Source organism: Hylobates moloch, unplaced genomic scaffold (assembly GCF_009828535.3).
Source record: "Hylobates moloch isolate HMO894 unplaced genomic scaffold, HMol_V3 SCAFFOLD_2, whole genome shotgun sequence".
In the NCBI taxonomy this organism is placed as follows: Eukaryota; Metazoa; Chordata; class Mammalia; order Primates; family Hylobatidae; genus Hylobates; species Hylobates moloch.
Window position 1 is genome coordinate 39233704 of NW_026652277.1, and position 26905 is coordinate 39260608.

Genomic DNA, 26905 nt, shown 5'->3' on the forward strand with positions numbered 1-26905 from the left:
AACCTATGGGTCTTCACTGTCTATAGGACACAAATTTATATAAAATATATATTAATTGTACTATTTATATTATATTTAATAAAGTTGTAAAATGTTATCCTTTCAGTCTTCTCTATCAAAACTCACCTGTTGATGGTCCATAATTCATAAGTAACTTACGGATGTGTTTATGTTCAACCACAGTTTTAAAATACTTCAGCCAGAATTCAAAATTAGTAGAGTCTACATAAAAATTCAAACTTACAATTTCATGTGAAAATTGTTGAAGTCTGTTTCAAGCAAAACTTGTTGAATCTGAGAGACAGTGCCCCCTTGGAAAGTTCATGAGATCTTCAATTCACTTTAGCTCTCACAATTCAAGCACATTGTGTGCATAGGTACTATATCCAACTTTACTTTTATATCTTAACAGCCTGATCTCTATTAGGTATTTGAATTTATTATCCTTCATTTTCTCTCTTGGTTTATTAGTCTAACTTATCAGCATGGCAGATTACATAAGACAGCCACAAAGCTCTTCCCATTCTGGTATTCCTGCCCCTTTGCAATGTACTGTTCAGCTCTTCCAACAATTGGTGCAGTCTGTTTCCCTATCCTTTAACTCTGGGATTAACCAGGGACTTGCTTTGGTCAATGGAAGAGAAGCAATGTGATACAAACAGAGCATTGGCATCTACCTTGCTGTGCCAGGAACCCTGGATCACCATGTGAATGAGTCCTAATTTGCTTGCTGAAGAGTGAGAAGCCATGCAGAAGACAATAGAAGTGCTGCTACTGAGCCACAACAGCAACTTGGCAATGAAATATTATGCTTCCTGCTGAGCTCATACTCTGCTCTTTTCTGCATTTTGTAGCCTTCCAAATTAGGACAATTAATGGATTTTTTCAGGGTCATGTGAAAAACAGCAATTTCTTAGGAGTGTGCTTTTTTGAAATCTGCCAATTCCTGGTTCAGGGAGGGTACCCTTACTTAATTTAGAGTACTGTTGTAAAATTTCCTCTAATTTTCTATTTATTTGTCATATCATATGAGATCTAAAAAGTGGAAGGTAAAGGTAGATGCTTATGTTTTCTTCAACACCTTAAGTAAATAGATATTTCAAAAATTTTAAAAATTTCTTTAATGGAATCATTTTAAAATATCTTCCAAGCTCAGTAGAGACATGGGAAAATAAATATTTTGATGGGGCTTACACATGATAAGTCAGTGAATATGATTTTCAAGTACTTATAATGTTATTCATTTCCCAAGTTTTAGGTATTAAAAATGTGGGAAAAGGAATTTTCTAACTTGGATTCCCAGTGAAATGCAGTAATATAAATTATGTTAGAGTATTTAGCTGAACATGGAAGTTGGGCCAATATAAAAACAAAACACAAAAGTGAAAATTTTATATGACACAGAATGGCTAATATGTTCACCATTTATAAAACATAGGGAAGCAAAACTAAGATGAAAAATAAATAAGTTTAAACACTGAACTGTAAAAACTATGTATGAATATATTCTAGTTTTTAAAGGGTCAAATTATATAAAATCAGCCTATTTTCTTCCTGCAGGTAAAACAAATGCCCAAAATATCACTGGCTTAAAAATCAACATGGAAGAAGTTCCCTGGCTGACTGTCCCAGGTTTATCAAGCTTCCAGAGTTAAGAACCAAACTTATTTTCTCTTGTTGCTCTCTGCTGCTCAGTACCTAGCTTCCAATTCATGTCTTTAGAGGGCTGCTTGAACACAAGCCATCCTATTAACATTCCAGCCAGAAGAAAGGAGGAGGAAGATAAGAAAAAGAATAAAAATCCTTCCTTCAAGAACATTTCTCAGAGGCATCACATGACATTTCTGCTTAAATATCATTGGCTACAATTTAGTCACATGACCACACTAGCTCAGGAGAGAAACTGGGAAATTCATATTGTGGGAAGTCTGTATCTGGCTATTACGATTCAGGAGCTGTATTACTAAGAAAGGAGAGAACAGATATTTATAAACAATTAACAGTCATTGCTACATTTCCTCATATGTAAACAGTTTTGAGATTGAAAAAGTTCTTTTAGACTCTTCTATTTTTACATATACACAGGTGTATACATTTTTCCATAAAACTTTTCATAATGTAATGTAATCTTAGAGAAATACACATGTTTATACCTACCCCAATCTTTCTAAATACTGCACAGAATTTTGAGCAATAATTATTTTTGTTACTTTTGTATTTTTAACACATCGATAGCACATGAATAGATGCTCAATACGTGTTTATTGATTATAAAGGTACTCTGATTAATTTACATGTTTTCGCTTTGAAGGATTTTTTTGAATGTTTCCTTTTTCTTACCTATTATAATTAATAGATGTTTGATCTTGCAATTTGAGTATATTCATTTGAAAAGTGTTTCTTGGGTTTTGCCACACTGATATTTCTCAAAATTAGTATTTTTCATTATTTCAACAGATTTTTATCTCTGACAGCACAATAGTGACAAAAACATTATTATTAATTTAGTTTCTGTGTCGTAAGTCTTATTGCTACACCGTTTCTCAGAAACCACGTGCTATTCCTTTTCCTAGCTCCCTCTTTAGCAGGTCCCCAAGCCTACTCACATGCTGATCTCATTTTAAAGTCCTTATAGGAACAGTTTAGTTTTCACCAGCCTCTGAACCAGCTTTTATCTTCCAGCCTGATTATATATACTGAAAAATACCTATTTTCCTTTTCTAATGTATTTTCACCTGAGTTTGTGACATTTCCTCCCTAGAGTTTACAGTTATCCTTCATTTCTCTGTTTTTCTGTATCTCTCCTATGGGACTTATCTGTTTTATATTTCCGATTTCAATATAAACTTCTTGATGTAGGTATTTTATCTTTGTAGTCTTCTGTCTCCCTAAATATTTTCACACTGCTTTGCCCACAGTCATTTTCCAAAAATGTTTTCCAAGAAAGATCTCTCTCTCTCTCTCTCAACTTACTTGCTCTGCTTGTTCTTTGCAATTTGGTAGTAATAAGTGCTTTTATATAACCTTCAATTCTAGCATTCAAGGAATAGATTCTTGGCTATATACTGCCTGAAAAAAGTCTCTCCCATTTTGTCATTGACTTAAAGGTTTTCTTCCATATGAAGCTCTTAGCCAGGCCCTCTGACCTTGGTAGCTTGGGTTCTAATATTTTCAGCCCACATGTGTGGGATAAACCTCATATATGCTAGCTGTGCCACAACACTGCTCATGATGTATCACCACCTTCCTTTCACTGAGGCCAAATCTGAGACTCAGACAAGGTAAATAGCTTGCCTGAGATTATAGGTGAAAAAATTGTGGAGTTGGCCATGTCCCCTAAAATATGCTTGATAGATTTGATTAACTTTTTGCTTTATGGTTTCTGTATAATCTCTGCCTCCTAATTACTTCCCCAGTATTTATTCATTGCTCTATTTTTTTTCAGCACATATGTCCTTTTTAATTCTTACTCTTATTTTTCTGAGTTCTGATTTATACCTAAGCAATACTCATACTAGGGAAGTAGGAGAAAGAGATTTCATAGACATGGTGGTAAGTGTATATGTATATAACTGAACATATAAGGCATTATAGGCAATTATGTAAGTTTGAGTTGAAGGAAAACTATTGGAGAGTTATAGGGAGAGTGTAATATGATCTGACATTTTAAAACAATCACTTTGGCTGCTCTGTTAAAAATAGATTATAGGAAAAAGAGCAGTAGCATGGTGAGCAGTTGAAGGGCCACTGAAATAGTCCTAAAGAGAGAAAATAGTGGCTTTCGAGTGGTGAGAAGTGATCATATTTATATTTATGGTATATTTCAGATTCACAACCAGACAAATTTGCTGATGCATTGTATGTAAGGCATGACAGAGAGAAGAGAATTCAAGGACAATTCAAAGGTTTTGCACTGAGTAACTTGAAAACTGGAGTTGCCATACACTACAACAGACCAGAGTGAGGGAAAGGGGTGAAATCAGGAATTCAGTTTTGAACACTTAATGTTTGAGGTACCCATTAGAAACGGAAAATGCTGAAGACATTGTGAGAAATAAAAGTCTGTAGTTCAGGTGAGAGGTCTGGGTTAAAGAAACAATTAGGGAAGTGGTCTACTTATAGATGATAATTGAATCCATAAGATGGGATGAGTCCACCAAAAGTTGAAGTATAGATAGTAAAGCAAGTGGTGGATATGTGTTGATCTCTTCTCTCTCTCTTTCTCTGTCTTTCTGTCTCTCTCTTCTCTATATAGCTGCTTAGCTCTTGAAGAACAAGAACTCTGTGTTCTATACTTTATGTATTCTCCAAAATTCCATCTACATATTAGGCCCCAATAAATGCTTATTGAATGCTAAGTGGGAAAAAAGGTACCAGTTATAAATTACAGTAGTTTAGAAATTATCTGTAACATTAGAAGAGGCTTAAAAATATATTGTTTCTATAATTCCCAAGAGGTAATGCTATATCTTTGAAGAAACAGACCATCAGAAAGAGTTTTCCAGTCATGTAGAGACTTCAATTTTCTAAGAGGCCATCTGAAGGCTGCTTATGGGCAGAGAATACAGAAGCAATCGCTGACTGAAATGCCCAAACTGCTAATACACATTTCAATCAAATGCAAATCGAGGATAAAAGAACTAGAATTGAGTGAATTTTTATCTTCATTATAGTAAAATTTTCAATCATTGTAGAATTCACTTAATGTAGCTATTATAGATGTTTTAGGAGCTCTGCAGGGGAGGGGAATGTAAGCTCTTTGTTAATAAGAAGATAACTAGCTCCCAGAAACAGTTTGTCTCTATGAGAAGTAAACCAATTCTGGCTGTTCTCCTAGTGATTCTGTGCAGTATCAAATGAAATACAAAATGAGTAAGAGAGACACTCAGATGTCCTCACACTGCCAGAGGGAGCCTCTGAAGCCAAACTGCAGTCACCTCCTACCTGGACACAGCTAAGCCTTGTTAGGTCTCCGGATTTTTTTGTTCTTAGTCAAGGAAACCTTTACTTATTTTAAAGCCTGCCATTACAAAATTACCAAATTACAAAAAGAAAACTCAGGATCATTGAGACTTAGAACAACTGAAATCTGAAGTATCCAAATGGCAGGCAAGAGTAAGTCCACAGTTCTCTTTCAAGGTATGGCTCTGCTTCCAAATATTCATTCTGAGTATTTGTATGTCAAGTTAAAAAAAATCCTTTAAATGAGGTTGGAACATTGATTGCTAGAATGAGTGAATATTTAAAGGTTCCATTTGTGGTTTTAATGTTGTACTAAAGGATGTTTCCATTTCTCTAATATTAAAATTAACCTTTTCATTTAGTAAAGTACTCACCATTGCAAAAACAGAGAAGGAGGAAATATATTCTATATTGCATCAACTACCTTTCTAGGCTATAATAAATTCTTATTATTCTCTTTTACTTGTAGCATATTTCTCTATGTTTATAATTTCCAGACTAACATAGACTAGAACTGGCATGTTAAATAAAAATGACCGGCTGGGCGCGGTGGCTCAAGCCTGTAATCCCAGCACTTTGGGAGGCCGAGGCGGGCGGATCACAAGGTCAGGAGATCGAGACCATCCCGGCTAACACGGTGAAACCCCGTCTCTACTAAAAAAAAATACAAAAAATTAGCTGGGCGTGTTGGCGGGTGCCTGTAGTCCCAGCTACTCGGGAGGCTGAGGCAGGAGAATGGCGTGAACCTGGGAGGCGGAGCTTGCAGTGAGCCGAGATCGCGCCACTGCACTCCAGCCTGGGGGACAGAGAAAGACTCCGTCTCAAAAAAAAAAAACAACAACAAAAAAAAAAACAAAAAAAAAATGACCAAGCAATCTAAACACAATACCTCACAATTATGCCCATAGAACATAGAGAATTTCATATCTGAAATGCCCTTTAAAAGTTATTTATAGTATCCTCACCCAAATCTGCAACCTCTTAAATGCCTGGATGTTATCTTACTCATTAATTTTATCTCCAAATCATGATCAGGGATAGATGAAATTCTAGGTAACAAATGGCATTTCAATAGCCAACAGTGGATTTCAGGATTTATCTATCCTTAAGTTATCAGATTTTCTCATCATAGCTTCAGCTGGATAAGCTGTAACCCATCAAATCTTTTTATTTGTAATATTTTACTGAATTTTTGTTTGTCCTTGTCTATAAGTTCTCCTTAAATCTAAGAGCCATTCCTGGATGGCATCATTCCCTTTGGCAAATGTTCACTCTCTGTTCTTTAGTTTTGATTCAAGACTTATTATTCACCACTTATCTGTGCTTGCCATCTATTAGGCCAAGTACTTAATGATTCAAGTCCTTTATCTGATTGAATTGCTCCTTGCTGTTTGCAATGTCTGCCAATTAAATATCACCTGCAAATTTAGAAAATTGCTCCTACAACCATTCACTAAGTCATTTGCATCTACATAATTTATTTCCTTTCACAGATCTCTCTTTATCCTTTTCCTTCATTAGTGTTAAAATCCTTCCCTATCAACAACAAATATTTTTGGCCATGTTTTCCTCTTGTATTTATATACAAACAAGTTGTATGATCTCCCACATCTATGTTTTAGTTGCATCCAATATTCATATCCAGTGGATTAATTTTGAACACTCACCATTCAGACGTGCAAATATGTATTCTTATGACCACATATATTTCTTTTTAACTTCCTGCCTGTGTACAGCTGACATACTCTGGGAAACTCAATCTGTCTATTATTACTTGTTTAATCTCACGTAAGAATGAAAACCTTAGCCACTGTCCAATTTAAAGTCTCTATAAGGGCTCCCCTTCTTTTTAAGTATTTTACTCTGTTCCCCTTTGTAAAGCTATCTTCTCATTTCACAAGGCCTGCAAGCATTTATCACTGGGCAGTCACTGGCAGGTGTGTTGTAGGGAGGAAGTTCTTCTTTGGTGGGCAAAGTTTTCTTATTTTCAAGGCTGGTTTGCAGTAATGAAAATATGTAAGACTCTTTTGTGTGATCATGGAACATTTTTGATGGCTTTCAGGCACCCAGCTGAGAATGCTTCTTCATTCACAAGCATTGCTCTTCATAACAGGACCTTCTCCTGATCCCAGTGGGTGGTGGGCTCTCCCTGCACAAGGCTGTCTCTGGCCTTTGTCCTTGCCAGCTCTTCCTCCTTCTCTAGACCGTGGGAATCTTAGGTGTTCCTGCCACCCTAAATTTGACTACCTAGGAAATGGTGGTCAGAATGGTGGGAACTGTGCCTCCCTGCAGCATGTTCTGCTGGCATAGAGAGATAGGCTGGACTTTATGGGAAGAATGCCTGATCCTTCCCAACTGCCCCTGGCATGCCCAGTGTGGGTGGAAAAGGGGGCAACTCATCACATTCTCAGGTTCTCTGAACTCTCTTCCCAAAGTTAACCCTCTCCTCCCTCTAGTTTTTAAATTATTTCCCCTCACAGCAAAAATAATTAACACCGGTCCTCCTTACCCATGCTCAGGTGGAACAATTTAGGAGCTTAAATAATGATTCTGTGCATGATCTTCCTGTTAATCCAACATTCCCAATGAAGCTTTTATAATGGAAGTGATGGAAGTACCTGTTTCCTAAACTTTTAGAAATTCTCAACATTATTCACTTGGGTTCCAGATGCTCACTTACTAATTGTTCCTAGACAATTCCATGAGAATGTTCCTCAGGTACCACAAAATCAAAATGTAGCCAAATTCTGTGTCCCTGTTGCCCTTTTCCAATCTGCTTTTCCTTCTGCATCCCCTATTTTTTGTTGTGGTGTGTTCATCTGCTCATTTTCCTCTGCTACATTTCTCACCAAGTCTCAACCCTTCCTTCTCTTCTCTAAGTTATCAATTTCTATTATTATGCCATAGAATATTAACTGTTTTCTCAAACTCATTCTTTTTGTTAGTCTCCTATTACTGTTGTTTTAATTTAGACATTCCATTATTCCTCCCCAGATTGTTCAAAAAGCCATTTGTTTTTTCTCTTCCTCACTCCAATGCATTCTCAGGCCTACCTCAGCTATCTTTCTTAAACATAAGTTAAATCACATTTTTCTCTTTTGTAAAATTCTTTTATAATTTGTACTGGCTAAATGATAAAGTGCAAACTCTTTATCAAGGCAAACACGCTTTTATAATTAGGCTTATTGTTGCCTCTTATACTCCTACTCATCTGAAGACCTAGCTTAAATTTCTCCTCTTCTGTGAAATCTTTTAAACTCCCCAGGCAGAAGCTGCCATTCAGCCCCTGGGTTGCCATGGCACCCTGTATTACCCTATGGCATTTTTCACACTGTGTTTTAATTATTTATCTACACATTTGTTTTTCGTGTGCACTTAGAGATCTTTGAAGGCCGAGGAACAGTATCTTCCACTCCTTTGTGTCTATGATGCCAGGCACAGTGCCCAGAATACAACATGCATTCAAAAACATGTGCAGATAAATGGATGAATTTAGGGCATTCTGCTGTGTACTTGGCATACAAAGTAAACATAACCTTAGTCTTCTGTTTTCCAAAACAGGGACTATGCAGAAAGAAGCTCTCTCTCTCCCCCTATCTCTCTCGTTCTCTCTTCCTGAGATTGTATATATGCCCATTTATAGATACAGATGTAGATATATATAGATAGATGTGTAATATTACACAAAGGTAATTTGAAAAGAAGTGGAATAGGTGTTCTCAGAGGACAAGATTACTAAGAGATGGGAGTAGTTTGAAAGCCTCATGGGACAAAGTGCAAGTTTAGCTAGGGTTGAGAATTTAGGATGATGAAGTGAGTACGGGCAGTCTAGGCAAATTAAAGCTGAATGTCATCTAAATGGAGTGTGATTAAATGCAAGAGGGAAGTGAGATATAGACTGTAGAGTATATTGCAGGCCTTTCTAAAGGTTTTAATTTTTTATGGAAAGAAGACACAGGTGTTTGAGAAAGAAGTGTGAATTTCGAGAAGTTTAGAAATGCAAATCTTTTACATCACACCCCAAATCTTTCTCTATGTAATCTTATGTTTTGTCTTCTACTCATACTCTGTCTGAACTCCTATCTGAACCTTCTTCAAGTTTGCAGGTTTAAAAAAAACAGCTCTGAACTGTTTGAGTATTGTTTTTCTTACTGACATGTGACTGGGTTTATTTAAATGCTTTGCAGACAAAATGTATATTAAAACTCTGTTTTTCTCTGGAAACTGGTAAAAGAGTTAAGCGCTTGGATTCTGGAGCCAAACTTCCTAAATTTGAATAATTAATTACTTACAACTTGGCTACGTGACCATGGGCAACTTACTTCACCTCTGTTTCATCATTTGCAACATTGGGATAATAGTAGTACTTATCGTTGTGAGTACTGAGAGGTAATAAATACATAGTATGTGAGACTGTGTCAGGAATAAGTAAGCTCTATATCAGTGCTAGTAGAGTTGTTATTTAGTCAGTTTCAAGCTATGCTTTTAAATTCCTTGTGGGTTTTGTGTTAATTGCAGTGTTGTCAAATCTATTATTGATGAAAAGTATGTCATCAAACTCTGGTGATGTTCTACTTTATTATGAAATACAACATATAAAATAATTCCAAGCATATATAACACAGAGCTATAGCTTTATTTTACAAAAGCACTAACTAATCATATTTCATAAACTTAACTTTCTAAAAAATTATTAACTGCCCTTCTCCATTGCAATATATTTGCTTTCGGATTTATACCGCCTACTCGTTTCTCCTTTTGAAACTCTAAGTTCATATCTTTTATATCTATCAGGTGGGGTCTTAGTATTTTCTTGTTGATTTTGACTTCTTCATGTAGCAGTGAAGCGGTGACACAAACAAGTCACCATTACACTTTTACAAATATTTTCTAACATTTTGTTTGTAATTTAATTTGGTTCATTATGACTTTTTATTACTGTCGATTTGAATTTTTGTGTACATGTAACTATTGATAGTTTCCTTGTAACTTATTCTATTGTTTTTAAGCCCCTGAAGGATATCTTTTGTTTTTCCTGTTTGGTATCTACTTCTCCTTCCTCTAATAACAGCATCCAACTTTTCCTTGGGATTCACTACTCTCCGAGGCTTGCTCTAGGTGTTTTGCGTGTAGCTACTCCTACTCTCAGTGCTCCACCTGGGCAAGTGGTGTAGCCCTGGCATTGAGAGCACTGCCTCCTCTTGAACGCAATACTTCATAGTCAGAGCCAGCGAATGTTAAAGCTGAGGCTCTGTATTGGAACTGCAGGTAAAGGAGAGTCTATGTTCATATTGGGATAGGTAAGAGGATGAAATCTAAGCCTAGAGCTACTAAAAGTCACTTTACTGCCAAGAGAGGAGAGCCTGCCTGAGACTTGGGGCAACACACACACACACAAACACAGCTGAGAGAGGGAGCAAGCGATACCAAGGCCTGATGAAAGGAGCCTGGATCTCATCCCTGAATAGGCCAGTTTTGTGAGAATTAAATTATCTTTTCACTTCAATTGGATTGTCATTTGCAACCAAAGACACCTAATTAATTTAGCTTAGACTATATGGGCAGGTTATTTTCAAGATAGAGAATACCTTTTTTAAGAAATGGGGAAGGAGTAAAGAATTTGAAAGAGACTGAAAATAAAAGAGAAGTAGGGATAAAGAAAGGTAGAGGGGCAATTTAAACTTCATCTATATGCAGATTGGCCTCAAATGCATGTGTCCATTCCATATCCTTACCCAAACTCCAGACTCATATATTAGATTACTTATTTCATTTTCCATTTGGATAGCTCCAAAGAGGTATATCCAGAATTGTTAAGAGAATGGAATCAAACAACTTAAGCTAACATCCTGGTTCTTCCACTTCTTAGCCATGTGACCTTGAGCAAGGTATTTAAATTCTCTAAGCCTTGATGTCTTAAATCTACATAATGGGCATATTAACTATCTATTTCATCAAATTATTGTGAGCATGTAAGGAGTCAATACCTGTAAAGCTTTAGAATAGCATCTGGGTATTATTACTCATTTCTAAAATAGTAGTTTTGATTCCACATTCTGCAACTCCTAGCCAAATATTTCCTTCATTCGTTTCTTCTATGCCAATAAATGGTACCACTCTCAATTAACTTGAAGTAAAATGAGACTAGCTGAATATAACAGGCTGTTTAATTAATGGACAAAATATTTAAAATAATAGGAAAAGCTCAAAGTGTAGTCTTTCAACAAAGAAAAAAACATTTTATATAAAGTCCAAATTTAGTAGGCTATAGTAGGTTAATTGATTATATTAAAGAGCAATGAGATCCCATTGAATGGTTATTAATTAGGGGAGTGTTATTACCTTATTATGCCACGTGGCCACCATTCATTCTTTTATGTACAAATATTTTCTAGATATTGAGGCTTCAGTAGTAAACCAATATATTTTATGAAATCTCTGACCAACTTAAGCTTACATTTTACCAGAGGAAGACAAATGAACAAGTTAGTAAATAATAAAATAATTATGTGTTAGAAAGAACAATAAAACAGAATAAGATAGGTAGCACAAAGGATGGATGCTGTTCTTTTGAAGAGGGTGGCAATGGCAGTCCTCTCTAATAAGTTTTAAGCAAATGCTGAAAAAAAAAATGAGGTGGACAGAGAAATACCTGGGGGAACAGCATTTTAGGCAGATAGGAGAGATGGAAATTGAAAAGGCCAAGTTCAATGAGTATAAGGAAGTACAAGGGGTACCATAAGCTTGGAGCACGGTGACAGAGGGAGAGATAAAGAGATCACAAAGGGAGTTGATTGGGCAGATTATGTAGACAATTTTAAGGACAGTTTTTACTCTGAGTGGGATGGAAACCCATCAAAAGTCTTCTAGCAGGAAAATGACTGGATCACTCTGGCTGCTGTGTTAAAATATATTGAAGGCAGTCAAGAGTGGAAAGGGAGAGTAATTGGACCTCTGCAGCTACAATCCAGAGAAGAGATAATTGTGCCTAGGAACAAGACAGTGAGTGGAGCTGGGGAAAATGGAAACAAAGGCTGTTTTTTGTTTGTTTGTTTGTTTGTTTTTGTTTTCTGCTGCTGTGGCTGAAAAGACAAAATTACAAAGCGTTGAGTTTAGAAGAGATTGTTGGCTTTGGTCTTTTTTTTATTTTTTTTATATATTTTTATTATACTTTAAGTTCTAGGGTACATGTGTACAACATGCAGATTTGTTACATATGTATACATGTGCCATGTTGGTGTGCTGCACCCATTAACTCATCGTTTACATTAGGTATATCTCCTTAGGGACACGGATGAAGCTGGAAACCATCATTCTCAGCTTTGGTCTTTCTCTCATTTCCCCACAGCAAATCCTATCAGTCTACCTTCCAAATATGTGTTGGATTTATTACATTTTTAAAACACAGAACCTGAGGAAGTTTTTACCAATCTATCCGAGTCAACAGATACAACAAGATCTATTTGTTTTTCCTGCAACATATTCTTGAATTCATTTTCTTGGTTCATCTTCACAATAGCTTCATTCCACTGATGTGGACACTGTGACTCAAAGAGGATTCAAAACTCTTTTAGGCTCACATGGGCATTAAATGTGTCAACAGTATCCATAACTAATGCCTTTGATGTCACTAAAGATGAGAGAATCATGGAAGGATTTTGAGGTTGAATATCAAGAACACAAGGGACTTACACTAGATTCTCACAGCTTTTGCAGTAAACCATGGAGTTTAACAACTGAACATGAGGAAAGCATAAAAAATGAAGAGACTAGAAATTGAGGCTTGAAACGTGTGGAAAATGTTTGGAATGGTCATGTGGGATTTAAATAAAAGGTCAATACCTGATGAATTAAAGGACACTGGAAAATCAGTGAAAGCTCTATTGAGGTTAGCTACCAGGGTATTGAAATGAACTCCATCAGCCAGGTGTCATGACTAGCTACATCAATAACCCAGTGTGCAGGATCCTAGACAATAGGAGTGGGAATGAGCACAGGAGGCATAGAAAAGAGCAAGAGCTTGAGCATGGCTTGGGCAAAAAATATACTTATTTTGAGCCAACATGGCGTGGGAATTCTCTTCCATCATTTTCACTATTTATTAGAGGCCATGGAATTTTGCCTTTCTTAGATACTCAAGGAAGCTGTTTTTTTGTTATTTATTAATGAGACTGTATGTATGTTATCTCCATTCTTGTTTTGTTTTTTTTAATTTATTTTTTATTTTTTTTTTATTTTTATTTTTTATTATTATACTTTAGGTTTTAGGGTACATGTGCACAATATGCAGGTTTGTTACATATGTATCCATGTGCCATGTTGATTTCCTGCACCCATTAGCTCGTCATTTAGCATTAGGTATATCTCCTAATGCTGTCCCCCCCCCCCCCCCCCCCCAACCCCACAACAGTACCCGGAATGTGATGTTCCCCTTCCTGTGTCCATGAGTTCTCATTGTTCAATTCCCACCTATGAGTGAGAAAATGCGGTGTTTGGTTTTTTGTCCTTGCGATAGTTTACTGAGAATGATGTTTTCCAGTTTCATCCATGTCCCTACAAAGGACACGAACTCATCATTTTTTATGGCTGCATAGTATTCCATGGTGTATATGTGCCACATTTTCTTAATCCAGTCTATTGTTGTTGGACATTTGGGTTGGTTCCAAGTCTTTGCTATTGTGAATAGTGCCGCAATAAACATACGTGTGCATGTGTCTTTATAGCAGCATGATTTATAGTCCTTTGGGTATATACCCAGTAATGGGATGGCTGGGTCAAATGGTATTTCTAGTTCTAGATCCCTGAGGAATCGCCACACTGACTTCCACAATGGTTGAACTAGTTTACAGTCCCACCAACAGTGTAAAAGTGTTCCTATTTCTCCACATCCTCTCCAGCACCTGTTGTTTCCTGATTTTTTAATGATGGCCATTCTAACTGGTGTGAGATGGTATCTCACTGTGGTTTTGATTTGCATTTCTCTGATGGCCAGTGATGATGAGCATTTCTTCATGTGTTTTTTGGCTGCATAAATGTCTTCTTTTGAGAAGTGTCTGTTCATGTCCTTTGCCCACTTTTTGATGGGGTTGTTTGTTTTTTTCTTGTAAATTTGTTTGAGTTCATTGTAGATTCTGGATATTAGCCCTTTGTCAGATGAGTAGGTTGCAAAAATTTTCTCCCATTCTGTAGGTTGCCTGTTCACTCTGATGATAGTTTCTTTTGCTGTGCAGAAGCTCTTTAGTTTAATGAGATCCCATTTGTCAATTTTGGCTTTTGTTGCCATTGCTTTTGGTGTTTTAGACATGAAGTCCTTGCCCACGCCTATGGCCTGAATGGTATTGCCTAGGTTTTCTTGTAGGATTTTAATGGTTTTAGGTCTAACATTTAAGTCTTTAATCCATCTTGAATTAATTTTTGTATAAGGTGTAAGGAAGGGATCCAGTTGCAGCTTTCTACATATGGCTAGCCAGTTTTCCCAGCACCATTTATTAAATAGGGAATCCTTTCCCCATTTCTTGTTTTTGTCAGGTTTGTCAAAGATCAAATAGTTGTAGATATGCAGCATCATTTCTGAGGGCTCTGTTCTGTTCCATTGATCTATATCTCTGTTGTGGTACCAGTACCCTGCTGTTTTGGTGACTGTAGCCTTGTAGTATAGTTTGAAGTCAGGTAGCGTGATGCCTCCAGCTTTTTTCTTTTGGCTTAGGATTGACTTGGCAATGCGGGCTCTTTTTTGGTTCCATATGAACTTTAAAGTAGTTTTTTCCAATTCTGTGAAGAAAGTCATTGGTAGCTTGATGGGGATGGCATTGAATCTATAAATTACTTTGGGCAGTATGGCCATTTTCACGATATTGATTCTTCCAACCCATGAGCATGGAATGTTCTTCCATTTGTTTGTATCCTCTTTGATTTCATTGAGCAGTGGTTTGTAGTTCTCCTTGAAGAGGTCCTTCACATCCCTTGTAAGTTGGATTCCTAGGTATTTTATTCTCTTTGAAGCAATTGTGAATGGGAGTTCACTCATGATTTGGCTCTCTGTTTGTCTGTGGTTGGTGTACAAGAATGCTTGTGATTTTTGTACATTGATTTTGTATCCTGAGACTTTGTTTTGTTTTATGTTGTCAATTACATGTGCTTTCTGAAGTCTTACCACCTCTACCAGACAAACCTCACAATAGTATCTTCTTCTCCTTCTTTGAAAACTTTGAGACCTGGCTAAATGTTTCTCTTCACACAAAAACCGACCAACCTCCTAATAGATTTCAGAATCAATGCAGATATTCCTTACAACAATCATTTTGGGTTGGGCCATGATTCAGATAGATTTTATTTTCTAAAGCAGTTTTAGGTTTTCAGAAAAATTGAGTAGGAAGTGTGAATAATTTACCCTATTATTACTATGTTGCATTGGTGAGGTACATTTGTTACAGTTAATGAACCTTTCAATCATTATTGGAGACGGATCTCACTCTGTCATCCAGGCTAGAGTTCAGTGATGCTATCACAGCTCACAGCTGCCTCGAACTCTTGAGCTGAAGGGATCCTCCCACCTCAGCCTTCTCAACAGCTGGGACTACAGCCATGCACCACTATGCCTAGCTAATTTTTTTTAATTTTTTTTTTTTAGAGGTGGAGGTCTATGTTCCCCAGGTTGGTCTCAAACTCCTGGCCTCAAGGGATCCTCCCATCTTGGCCTCCCAAAGTGTTGGGATTACAGGCATAAGCCACCTTGTCTGGCCAATGAACCAGTATCAATACATGATTATTAACTAGGGTGTACAGTTTACATTAGAGTTCATTCTTTCTATGGGTTCTGACAAGTGTATAATGTCAGCAGTGTATATCCATCATTACAGTATCATCCAAAATAGTTTTATTGCCCTGAAAATCCCCTATGCTTCATCTATTCATCCCTCTCTCCCTCACCCCATTTTGAGCTATTTTAAACTTGTTTCTTTTATCTTCTCTAACACTCTGCCGTGAACCTCAAGGTCAAATTGTAGAACTTTCGTATTTCAGTCTCTGATTATCTCTTTCTAACATACTCTTTCATTTCTTCACTCATACTTCATCTGTTTTTCAAATTCATTTGATCTTCTGATTAACTTTTCCAGAATTGTATCCAAGTTTATGTCTCTGATCATGACTATGCTTCCTTGATCATTTTAGCTCTTCTTTCATCTCATTTAATTCCCTTACCAAGTTTATCCATCCCGTCTCAACCTTGATATGAACATATTCATCTCTGCTCCTAGACTTGGGCATTCAATCTCAGCTGAAGAAAGTCACACCATTGTGTAAACTAGCAGCAATGAAAAAGTGTCAGTTTCATATAAACCTCCACTCAGTCTTTAGTGGCACTGATCTATTCTTTTATCTGTTCTGATTTAGCAGTCACTTTCCCTTTCCTCAATGTCTATTTCAATCTTCACCACTCTCCTGTAGACTGTTACATAATACATGTCCCCATCACTGTCAACATACTTAATCTCCAATTTTTATCAAGAAATTTGAAGGAATAAGAAAGTATCTTTGTCAATTTTCCATTCTCTTGCCTATCTATTATTAATATACACATTCTCATCATATTATATTCAGTATCAAAGTAACATCTTTACCTCATCAAAATCAATTTTCAGTTTAATCATTTTTGATGGTGTCAAATCTGTTCCAGGATATTTATCCTTCACACATTAACTGGCTTTCTTATATTACATTTTCCTTCTTTCTTTTTCTTCCTTAGCTTATAATTTTACTCAAGTCTCTGTTAACTTCAACAAAAACTCTGCCAAAACCAATGACCCTTCCAATTATTATCTCTTTCTTCCTCTCTCCATCTAAAATTTCTGAAAAAATAATACATATGCATGTCATTTTCACCTTTTCACATCCAAGTTTTTCCATCATCTTTTGCAGTCTGGCTTTTTCTCCCACTATGCTACCAAAAGAGTTCTGGCTTGGGTAACCAACAACTCCCAAATGGCCAATCTAGTGAACATTTGGCAGTTCTTATCATCAACATCTCAAATAGTTCTGACATTGCTAGTCATAGCTTATTTTTTGAAACTTTCTTATTTTTTTCATAAATTCTTCTACTTTTGTCAGTTCTTAAGTGACAGCTTTCTCTGGGTTTCATCCTAAGATTAGCCCAGTGATCCTCTTACTCCATGTGTTCTTTTTGGCAGTCTGATGTACTTTCATGATTTCAACTACCACCCACAGGTTGCTGACTCCCAAATGTATACCTCCTATTGCACTTTCACAGTGAGCTTCAGAGTGCTACATATCCAACTCACCCTATTCTAAACTGTCCTCCTCCTCTAAATCTTTTTCAGCAGTCTCCGTCCCAATTAGTTACACAACCATCCTTTTATGTATTTGTACTATGAACTGATGAATTATTCCAGACTTCTCCCTTCTCCTCACTTTAGTCAATAAATTCTGTTTATCCTACGTTCTTTTTATCTCTGATTTCCTGTCTTTCATTCTATTCACAACATTAGTATGGTAGGATAGATTCTCATCACTTTTTGCTTGGAGAGCTGCAAAATTCTCATAAATTTTGGCTGCTTTCCATGCTGTTTCTAACCTTTCTACCTTTACTTTTACTCTTTTGTCTGTCAGTAGACGTCCTTTACTTTCTGCCAATCCCTCTTTACCTAGATAATTACTACTTGTTATTTTGTTATCAGGCTATATTTCTCCTCCTTCAGGAAATTTACCTTTACTCTACCTTCTTTGTTGCTTTCTTAGTGCTTCTCTATCATTGCAACTAGTGCATTGTATTATAAGTGTCTAGTTTAACCTCTGTGTTTCTCATTAAGACAAGATCTCTTCAAGGGCAAGAACCATGTTTTATTTATCTTTGTATCTCCAGTGCCTAGCACAGTGCATAGCACATAGAGGCCATCAACAAAATGTTTTCATGATCAACGTCTATGTCTTATTCACACTTGCATCCCTCCATAGCACTTTGACCATGGCATGTGATTAACACATGTTAAGTGGTGTATGTTTTGGAATATTTATAGGCAGGGTGCAGTGGCTCATGCCAGTAATTCTAGCACCTTAGAAGGCTGAGGCGGGCACATCACCTGATGTCAGGAGTTCAAAACGATCCTGGCCAACATGGCGAAACCCTGTCTCCACTAAAAATACAAAAATTAGCCGGGTGTGGTGGCAGGTGTGTGTAATCATAGCTACTTGGGAGGCTGAGGCAGGAAAATCGCTTGAACCCAGGAGGCGGAGGTTGCAGAAAGCCGAGATTGTGCCACTGAACTCCAGCCTGGGCAACAGAGTGGGACTCCATCTCTAAATAAATAAATTAAAATAAATTAAATAATAAAATAAAATATTTATAAAGCCTCCCGGTAAATATATGCTTTCTATTGTTAATGCATTGATGAATTAAAATACCCACCACAGAAATTCATTTATCTAGTAAAAGTAAAGAATTGCCAAACTTTGTGTCAACCATGAAAAATAAGGAAAGCTGTGTAGCCCCGTGCAGCTGATTTACTCTGTTTAGCCTTGGGAGCATTTTATTTCTCAGAAAATGGCATTATTGGCATTATAATTACTAAAAAAAGTATCTTATTATACTCCAATATTATATGTCTACTTTCAAAAACATTCTTTACTCTCATGAAACCACGTGGGTGGGCGCAGTGACAAAAAAGCCTAGTGTTATACTAGAAGTTTAGAAATTGAGAGATAGGACTCTCAATGGTGCTATATTTTAACATGGAAACATCACTATTAATACTTACATGCTAAAATAGTACTTTATCCTAATTTTACAGATTTATAATTTAGTCCACTTATTCTTCCTTTTTTTCCATTTTCCTGGGTTCTGGCTTTATTCCATTGTTAGATCTATTTTCCTTGGGGAGTAAAATTCTTGTCATATAATTTAGCATTTGATAATCAGTTAGCATGAAGAGATTTAATTTCCAGGTGGCGGAAACGCTCAGGTAAAATTAGGCTGAAGGAACAGGTTATTTTTAAATACAAAACTACCAGTCATGTTCTTTATATAAAATAAATCTTCCATTGTAATAACCATCAAGCTTTTTTCTTCATATAAACCCCAAAGGAATTTTTTAAGTATGTACCTCTCTACATTTATAATTGACATATTAATTTTGCAATTGTTTAGAAAATTGTAAAGGGCGCAATTTACAGACAGTACTGATCATTACCTGCTTTCTCTTAAACCCATACATACCATTTTCTACTCTGCTATATACTGTGAGCCTTATAGGGATGGGACTGCAAACCAGATTTCCCAGGCTCCTTTGCCATCTGGCTTCTCAATAATTTCCACCAGAGGGAAACCACTGAAGATATCAGACAGAAAAAGAAAGAGAAGAGGCTTCTGCTTTAAATGGTTATTTCAGTGGCTGCAGCAGCAGTGGCAGTAGGCAATTCTCGATCCCAGCAGCTAGGGCACAGGCAGCAACTTTTTGGTAATTCCAGGTCTGATCAAGGGGCATATGCCTGGCAGATACAATCAACTGACACATCAGTAACACTTGATATCTGTGTTTTACTCTTTTCTTTTTGCTTTTCCAGTGTCCTACTCTGTTCATCCTTTGCTCTTTGATTCCTTCTAGCACCTTTGTGATCAACCCACAATATTAAATTCTCCTCTTTTCAAAATTTTAGGAATGGCTTTCATTTTCCTGAGTGGGCGTCGGCACTGACATATGTATATTGTGTTGTAAATACTGATAACTTAAAATAATATTGTCAAGTCACTTTTAAAAATATATCTGTTAGAATCTAAATATCACAGTGATTTGACCTCATGCTTTAATAGGTAGAATATTTATATCATTTTATTTTATGCTTGAACTATATTTATATTCCGTCCCACCCTCACACAATTGTAATTCAAATACAATAGAAATGTGTGTTTGAAAGTCTTTTCTTGATCACCAAAGTATTTTTGCATCAAAAATATGCATACAAATTAAAATTGCAATCCTTATTAAATAACCAGTGACTATAAAGTTTTAGGTATAAAATCTTTTTATCTGAATTGAGTCATGATTCGATTAGTATACAATCTATGGATTCAGTGTCTATAAAAATGAAACTTTACTACAAATGCAGCTTACAATGTTATGGATAGAGCCTTTAAAAAAATAATTTATACATCCATGGGCCAGTACTAATTATGGTTTAAATGAGGTAGAGTTTAGCATCAAGACTTAATTTCTGTATTTTTTTACTTTATAGAAATCTTTTTCAAACAAATTAATATATGAAAAAGGAAGATTTAGTGTCTATTTCAAAATGTCACTCAACACCTTGAAATTTTTCTGTGCTGAATATACTGGCTTGCCCTTGGAAAGTCTTCTAGTACCCCGAAATACTCCACTTTAAAATCTGCTGACTTGAAAGCCAGCCGAAGAAGAAACTATATCATCAAACATCCAACTGTCTCTAATTCAGAGTTATCTTTGTTTTTAATTGTTTTGGTACTTCTATCCTAAACTTGATACACTTTTTATTTTTTATATAAAGTTCTCTGTGGGCCTCTCTTCCCTTCTAAACTAGGAGAAAATAATTTCTCAGTTACATTAACTCACCCTTAAATATTTCTCCTGTACTAGGCAGAAGATATCTCTCATTTATCTGTTTCACATCTTTTGGCCAGATTTGTGTTTTCATAAATTTTAAGAACACATTAATTGCAGAAAATTATAAGAGTAGTGAGGCAGAGAAGGACTTGAGGAGACTTTACTGTATTATTAGTTTTTAAATAGACTCTGTATGTATATCATATCAATCATTTGCTCTCTCTCTTTGACTGCATTTTCCTCTCTTAAAAGTATGTATGTACTGGACCACTGACGTCTGGTTTTAATGAGAAAGCTCTCTAACATGAGATCTAATCACTGTGGAATAATCATATGAATTCAGAGCTCGCTTTCCATCATTTCTTCTTTGACTCTTCTTTAATGTGATGGTTTGTGCATAATCATTATGATATATATATAATTGCACTATGTGAAACATTCTTTTAAGTTTGGTAGCCCCTTAGAAAGGCACACATGAGTTAATCCTGTTAATTTTAAAATTCTTACTGTCTTGTACAGAGATATTCAGTGGCAATATTTATTTAAAATATACTTAGATTCACAAAAGTATGTGTATTATCAGAAGGTATAATAACAATAATAAGCTTGCTTTTCTGGAGCTCCCTCATAACATTTTTATGCCATTTCAACGGTGTAATTTTGCTTTATAGGGGTAAATACACCTCATAAAGCTTGAATATGATGAATTTTATTGGAAAGCTAAATTATTTTATGGTACTTTATTAAAGTATCATTATGTAATTGAATTAACATTTGTAACTGTTAAAAATTAGAACTTACATCTCTACTGATAACAGTCAGAATACAGTTAAGGGAATGTTGTGTACCTTTAACTTGATAGTCATTTTCTAATGTTGACTGCTCTTTCCTTCTTGAAATGTTATTTTCTGTTGGCATTCATGACAACCCATTTTCTCAATTTTCTTTTAATCTCTCTATCTACTCTCTCTTCTACTACAGAAGTCTTTTCTGCAGGTTTCTTCTCCTCCACCTGCTTAATAGTTTTCCTAAAGCCTCGTCAGAATGACTAAATATCCTCTTGAACAAAATAAAAACCTAGTTCCAATGAATAATTTTATATTTTTTTCTGTCTAAAAATCATATGTCAGCTTCTTTAGGCCTCAATTTTTTATTTGCAAAAGGACTCCCTCTAAACTATAAATTGTCATATAATAATGACATGCTCTTACATGCAAATAATACAGTGAAATTGATTGTTTATGAAGAACATTCTATTTCTTGTGTATGATTGTTATACGATAAACTTATATTTTCAAAACATAGTATTTGGAAGTGATCTTACCATTAACATACTTGGACTCCTCATTTTTATAGGTGAAAAGGCAAATCTCCAAAATTAAACTAACTAGTGTAAGCACATAAAACAAATTAAAAACAACATCAACATACTAATTTGAATGCTTTTTATGTTTAATTTGCATCTAGCAAGTGAAGTTTATTAGCATAATAACTCATTAAGGATTTTAACCACTATCTATATAGAATAAATTTGTATAATGCCTTTTCTTTACACTAATTTTAACATAATTGCTAATCTGGGTTTAGATCAGGACAGAGCCCTTAGAAACATAAAGGTAGAACACTGAATTTGTGACTTTTAAAAGAATAGATGAAGTGGCACGGTTTTAATAAGAAGGATGAGGACTGATGATTGCCCATTTTCTATTAAAAATAACGATAATAATGCTTTGTAATAAAATTCTATATGTAACTTATGTATTAAATAGGACAAATTCATTAGGATTTTATAGAATATAGAAATAGCTTTATTATTTTCCCTACCACTGCCTTAAGAAACCTTTTATTTCTGCTCTTCTCCATTCCTTGCAAACAATTTAGGTTAGATCCTTTACCCTTCTGAGTACTTTAAAGCATTTGAGAAATTATTCCAATTCTAGCAATGATGTACTAGCTTTTATTGGACTAGCCCTATCAGAATAAAAATTGAAAATTCAGGATCAAATTGAAAAAAAATACAGAAAAGACTGGAGAGCCACCCAAAGCATGCAGAAACTGCAGGTACCCGTGAAAATAATAACTGCACTGGGTGGAGCCCTCCTTTATAAGGCTTAGTCATTGAGGATCCACTTCAGTTCAGCGGAGATGGGGTGGACAGAGCTCAAGTAGAAAGTCAGTCTTATTAACTAACCTGTCAGAGGATGGAGTTTGAATCAGCTAGGGTTACCAGAAATTGAAAAGGGAAACACAAGAAGGAGGATGCCACAGAGGAGTGAGCCCCAAAATCTGTGTACAAACTTTCTAAAATCCTTAGCTGACCCCTAAGCTGCACATATGTGGGAGAGATCCTAGGAAAATTAGCAGAGCAATGGCTAGAAGGCTAAACGTGTTAAAGAGGGGATTACAATTGTTGCCTACGACAGGGAAGATACAGATTGAATTTTGAGTTCCTCTAAGTCAGAAGGGCTTGAGGAGAACCACAGGCTTTCCCCCAGAAACTCCAGAAGGCTGTATCTTAGAAATATGTGGATTAGGAAAACCAAGGGATTTGCCCTAGGAACTAAGATTACATCAAATAGACCCGACTTAACAATGTTTAAAGCTAAATATCCACAAATTCGAGAGGAACAGACAGTGATTTAACTATCCACTGAAGCAAAAATCAATCCTTTTCAGAATATACAATTTCAGAGACATAATCACAAGTCTTAACAATGTATCAACCACAAAGTCCAATATATAATCAAATGTAACCAGAAATGTGAGGAACCAGGAAAATGCAATGTATTCTGAGATGATAAGATATTGAAATTTTAGTAAACAAGGACTTTAAAGAAGCCATTATAAATGTGATCATGAACTTTTAAGAAAAGATAGTCATAACTGATAAAAAGATAGGAAATCTCAGCAGAAAAATAAAAATTATTTCAAAAAATTGAAATTCTGGAAAGAAAAAATAAGCAATCTAGAATGAAAAAGCTACTGAAAGGACTTAACAAAAATTTGAAGATGGCAGAATATCAGTAAACTTGAAGGCAGATCAAGACAAATTGTCAAATCTGAAGGTCAGGTAGTAAAAATATCTTAATAAAACAAGCAAGGCCTCAGTGACTTAGGAGACAACATTAAGTGATCTAACTTGAATATTCTCTGAGCCTCAAATCAAGAGAAAGGAAAGAAGGTAAAAAAAATTGAAGAAATAATTCTCTGTATTTACTAAATGTAACCTATCCCAGAAGTTTAGTGAACTCTCAGCATAATAAATGCAAAGAAAATCATATCTAGAACATCATAATTAAATTTCTAAACACCAAAAAATGAAGAGAAAGTTGTAAAATGGCCACTAACACATACAAAAAATATACTACATATAAAGAATCAGGATACAGATGATGGCTAATTTATCATCAGAAATAATATATGGCAAAACTGATAGAATCACAACTTTGAAATGATGAACATTAAAAAACCCTGTAAATTCAGAGTTTGATAACCAGTAAGAATAACATTTTTAAATGAGGGTTAAAAAAGACATTTCAAGGTAAGCAAAAGTTGAGAGTATATGCTACCTATGTAGCCCTGCACTTCAAGACACTCTAAAGAAAGTTCTTCAGGTTGAAGGTAAATTATACCAAATGGGAGCTCAAATACATATAACGAATAAAGAGCCCCAGATACGGTAGATAAGTGATTATATCCCAGCAACTGTCTTTTTTTTCTTTCTGTGCCTTTAAAAGACAATAAGTATTTAAATAAAAAACTATGATATTTGGTATGAGGTTAATTAAATATGTGACCACAATATCAAAAGGATAGAGTGAATGCAAATTAAATTATATTGCTGAAAGTTTATTACTTTTTATGTGAAGTAGTACAATATTAACTTTAGATAGAATGTGGTAAGTTAAGAAGGCATATTATGACCTTTAGACTAACCACGAACAAAAATACAAAGGGAGACAACTAAAAAGGCAGTAAGAGCAATAAAATCAAATACCGAAATATATTTAATTAACCCCAAGAAAAACAGGAAAAGAAGCAACAGAGAAAAAATAGTATACTTATAAACCAAATAGTAAGTTATAAACCTAAACACAACTATTCAATAATTTATGAGGGAAATGTAATAATTATAAATGTCTATGTGCCTAATAACAGAGCCTCAAAAAACTGAAGCAGATTCTGACAGGACTAAAGAAAGACATACAGGTTTTAAACACCTTTCTGAGAACTGAAAGAACAAAGAAAAATATATACGTATGTACAGACCCATCTTGATTAGATTACAAAATGAAATGATTAGTTTCTAAGCAGTGAATGTTTTAATTTTTTCCAATAACATCACATTTTTTAAAAGAAAACAATAGTCCATCCTGGCTAACACGGTGAAACCCCGTCTCTACTAAAAATACAAAAAAATTAGCTGGGCTTGGGGGTGGGCGCCCGTAGGCCAGCTACTCTACTCGGGAGGCTGAGGCAGGAGAATGGCGTGAACCTAGGAGGCAGAGCTTGCAGTGGGCCGAGATCGAGCCAATGCACTCCAGCCTGGAGGACAGAGTGAGACTCTGTCTCAAAAAAAAAAAAAAAAAAAAAAAAAGTACAAATTGCATGTGTAAGTTACATTGTGATTTCATCACGTATCATATACTCTTTCTGTTTTGGGGGTGTAAGTTGAGCAAAGAAAAGGTCTTCTTCTAAACCCTTTTCTATTACAGGATATATTTTAACATTTAGGTTTATTTTGTCATCTACTTTTCTTTCCACAAAGTTCATAAAATAGTATTGTGTGAGACTTTTGTACTCAACTCCACCACCTAATGCTTAACCAACCTAAATACATCGCACTTATTTTATATGAAATCAGCTTCAAGGTGTTACTGTTGAACCTTTAGGTATGAGACAAATAATTGAACCTTTAAGTATGAGACAAATAAATAAATTAATTCTTACCTTAAAGACAAGTTCTCCTACCAAGCCATTCCATGTCCCATCTTCTTGTGGGCTTCCGTATTTGTGATCCGGTGCTACATAAATTTCATAGTTAAAACCCAGGTAGTTAGATAAGGCATCCAAAACATCAATGGAGAAGCCCTGGTATTTCTTCGGCTTACCCAAGACATTTTCAGAGACCATCACAAAAGGTTCTTCCTACATGGAAATAAGAGAAATTGCTGATGTCAATCTATAGTGCTCCCTAAAAGCAAAGATTAATTCTTTAAAAGAGTTTTGATTAAATCTAAAAATTGCTTTATACTTTGAAAGAATCAACTCAGGAATATAACTTATGCATTATTAAAGCATCATATTATTTAACAATGCTTAATCATTCAATTTCTTATCATCTCCCTTTTAATTATTACCATATCAAAACTTAGATAAAAGTAACTAAAAAACTTAGGGTCCATGAATTTATTTTCCCTGTCCTCGGAGGAGCAATCTGAGATTCCTCAATAATAAAACATTCAACAAACTATAAATTTATCATATCTATTCTCAGGAATTTATTGTTTGTAAACCATGTAAATTACATCCAATAAAATTTTAACAGCTATAATCTACATAAAACTATCTGGAAAGATAAAAAAATTCTAAGAACATATAATTTAGCTGAAATTAATAATATCACATTTACTGGGAGTTATTCACTAAGTAATTTTGTGACTTTGATATAAACACACATTTCATTGGAAAAATAGCTTCTTTATGACTGATATGAGAAATTCACTTACCTTTTCAATAAACTGTCTAATTTAGTAAATTTAGCAAACAGATTTCTGCTTCCACCTCTTTTATCTTTTCCCATTTTTGTCTTTTTAAAGCTAACAAATAGACCCCTTTCACTTTTGAGAACACCTGGTGTTAAGAAAGCTTGACTGATTTGAAACATACTGGCAGACTACAGAAAATTAGATAATCTATTTCTTAATTTTCTACATTTGTTCAGAAATCTTTCAGCAACAGTAATATTTACAGATAACCATTCATGGTGTATGTAGTCCATCCAGCCCTCTGGCCAGGCTAAAATTTCTCCTTGTACATAAGCCAGAATACCCAAAGGTTTTTTTTTTTTTTTTTTTTGAATAATTTTTCCTCAGAGATTCACAAAATAGCCTTCATAATGCTTTCATTTTGGCTTTTATTCAAAGACACTATAAGTAGCTTACAAAATCACTGCACCTGTTATAGGAATATTGTCAACTATAATATACTATTTTCTCCCTAAAAATTGCTATGAAATAAATTTTGTAATTGTTCAGGGTCAAAGAGCTTCATTTGCCTCAGTAGTGCCTTTTTCAAAATGATAAAAATCAATGTAACCAATTATTGAGGTATTTCTTTTCATTTTGGATATT

At 35.2% G+C, this 26905-nt stretch overlaps 1 protein-coding gene across 1 annotated transcript in view; it reads right to left on the bottom strand.

Annotated features, from left to right (window-relative positions):
• GRID2 (glutamate ionotropic receptor delta type subunit 2) overlaps window positions 1–26905 on the bottom strand; it is a 1490978-nt gene that overhangs the window by 310007 nt on the left and 1154066 nt on the right. Inside the window, exon 10 of the mRNA XM_032139113.2 lies at window positions 25503–25700. Within this exon, the coding sequence (XP_031995004.1) occupies window positions 25503–25700 (198 nt within the window). The remainder of the gene's footprint in view (window positions 1–25502; window positions 25701–26905) is intronic.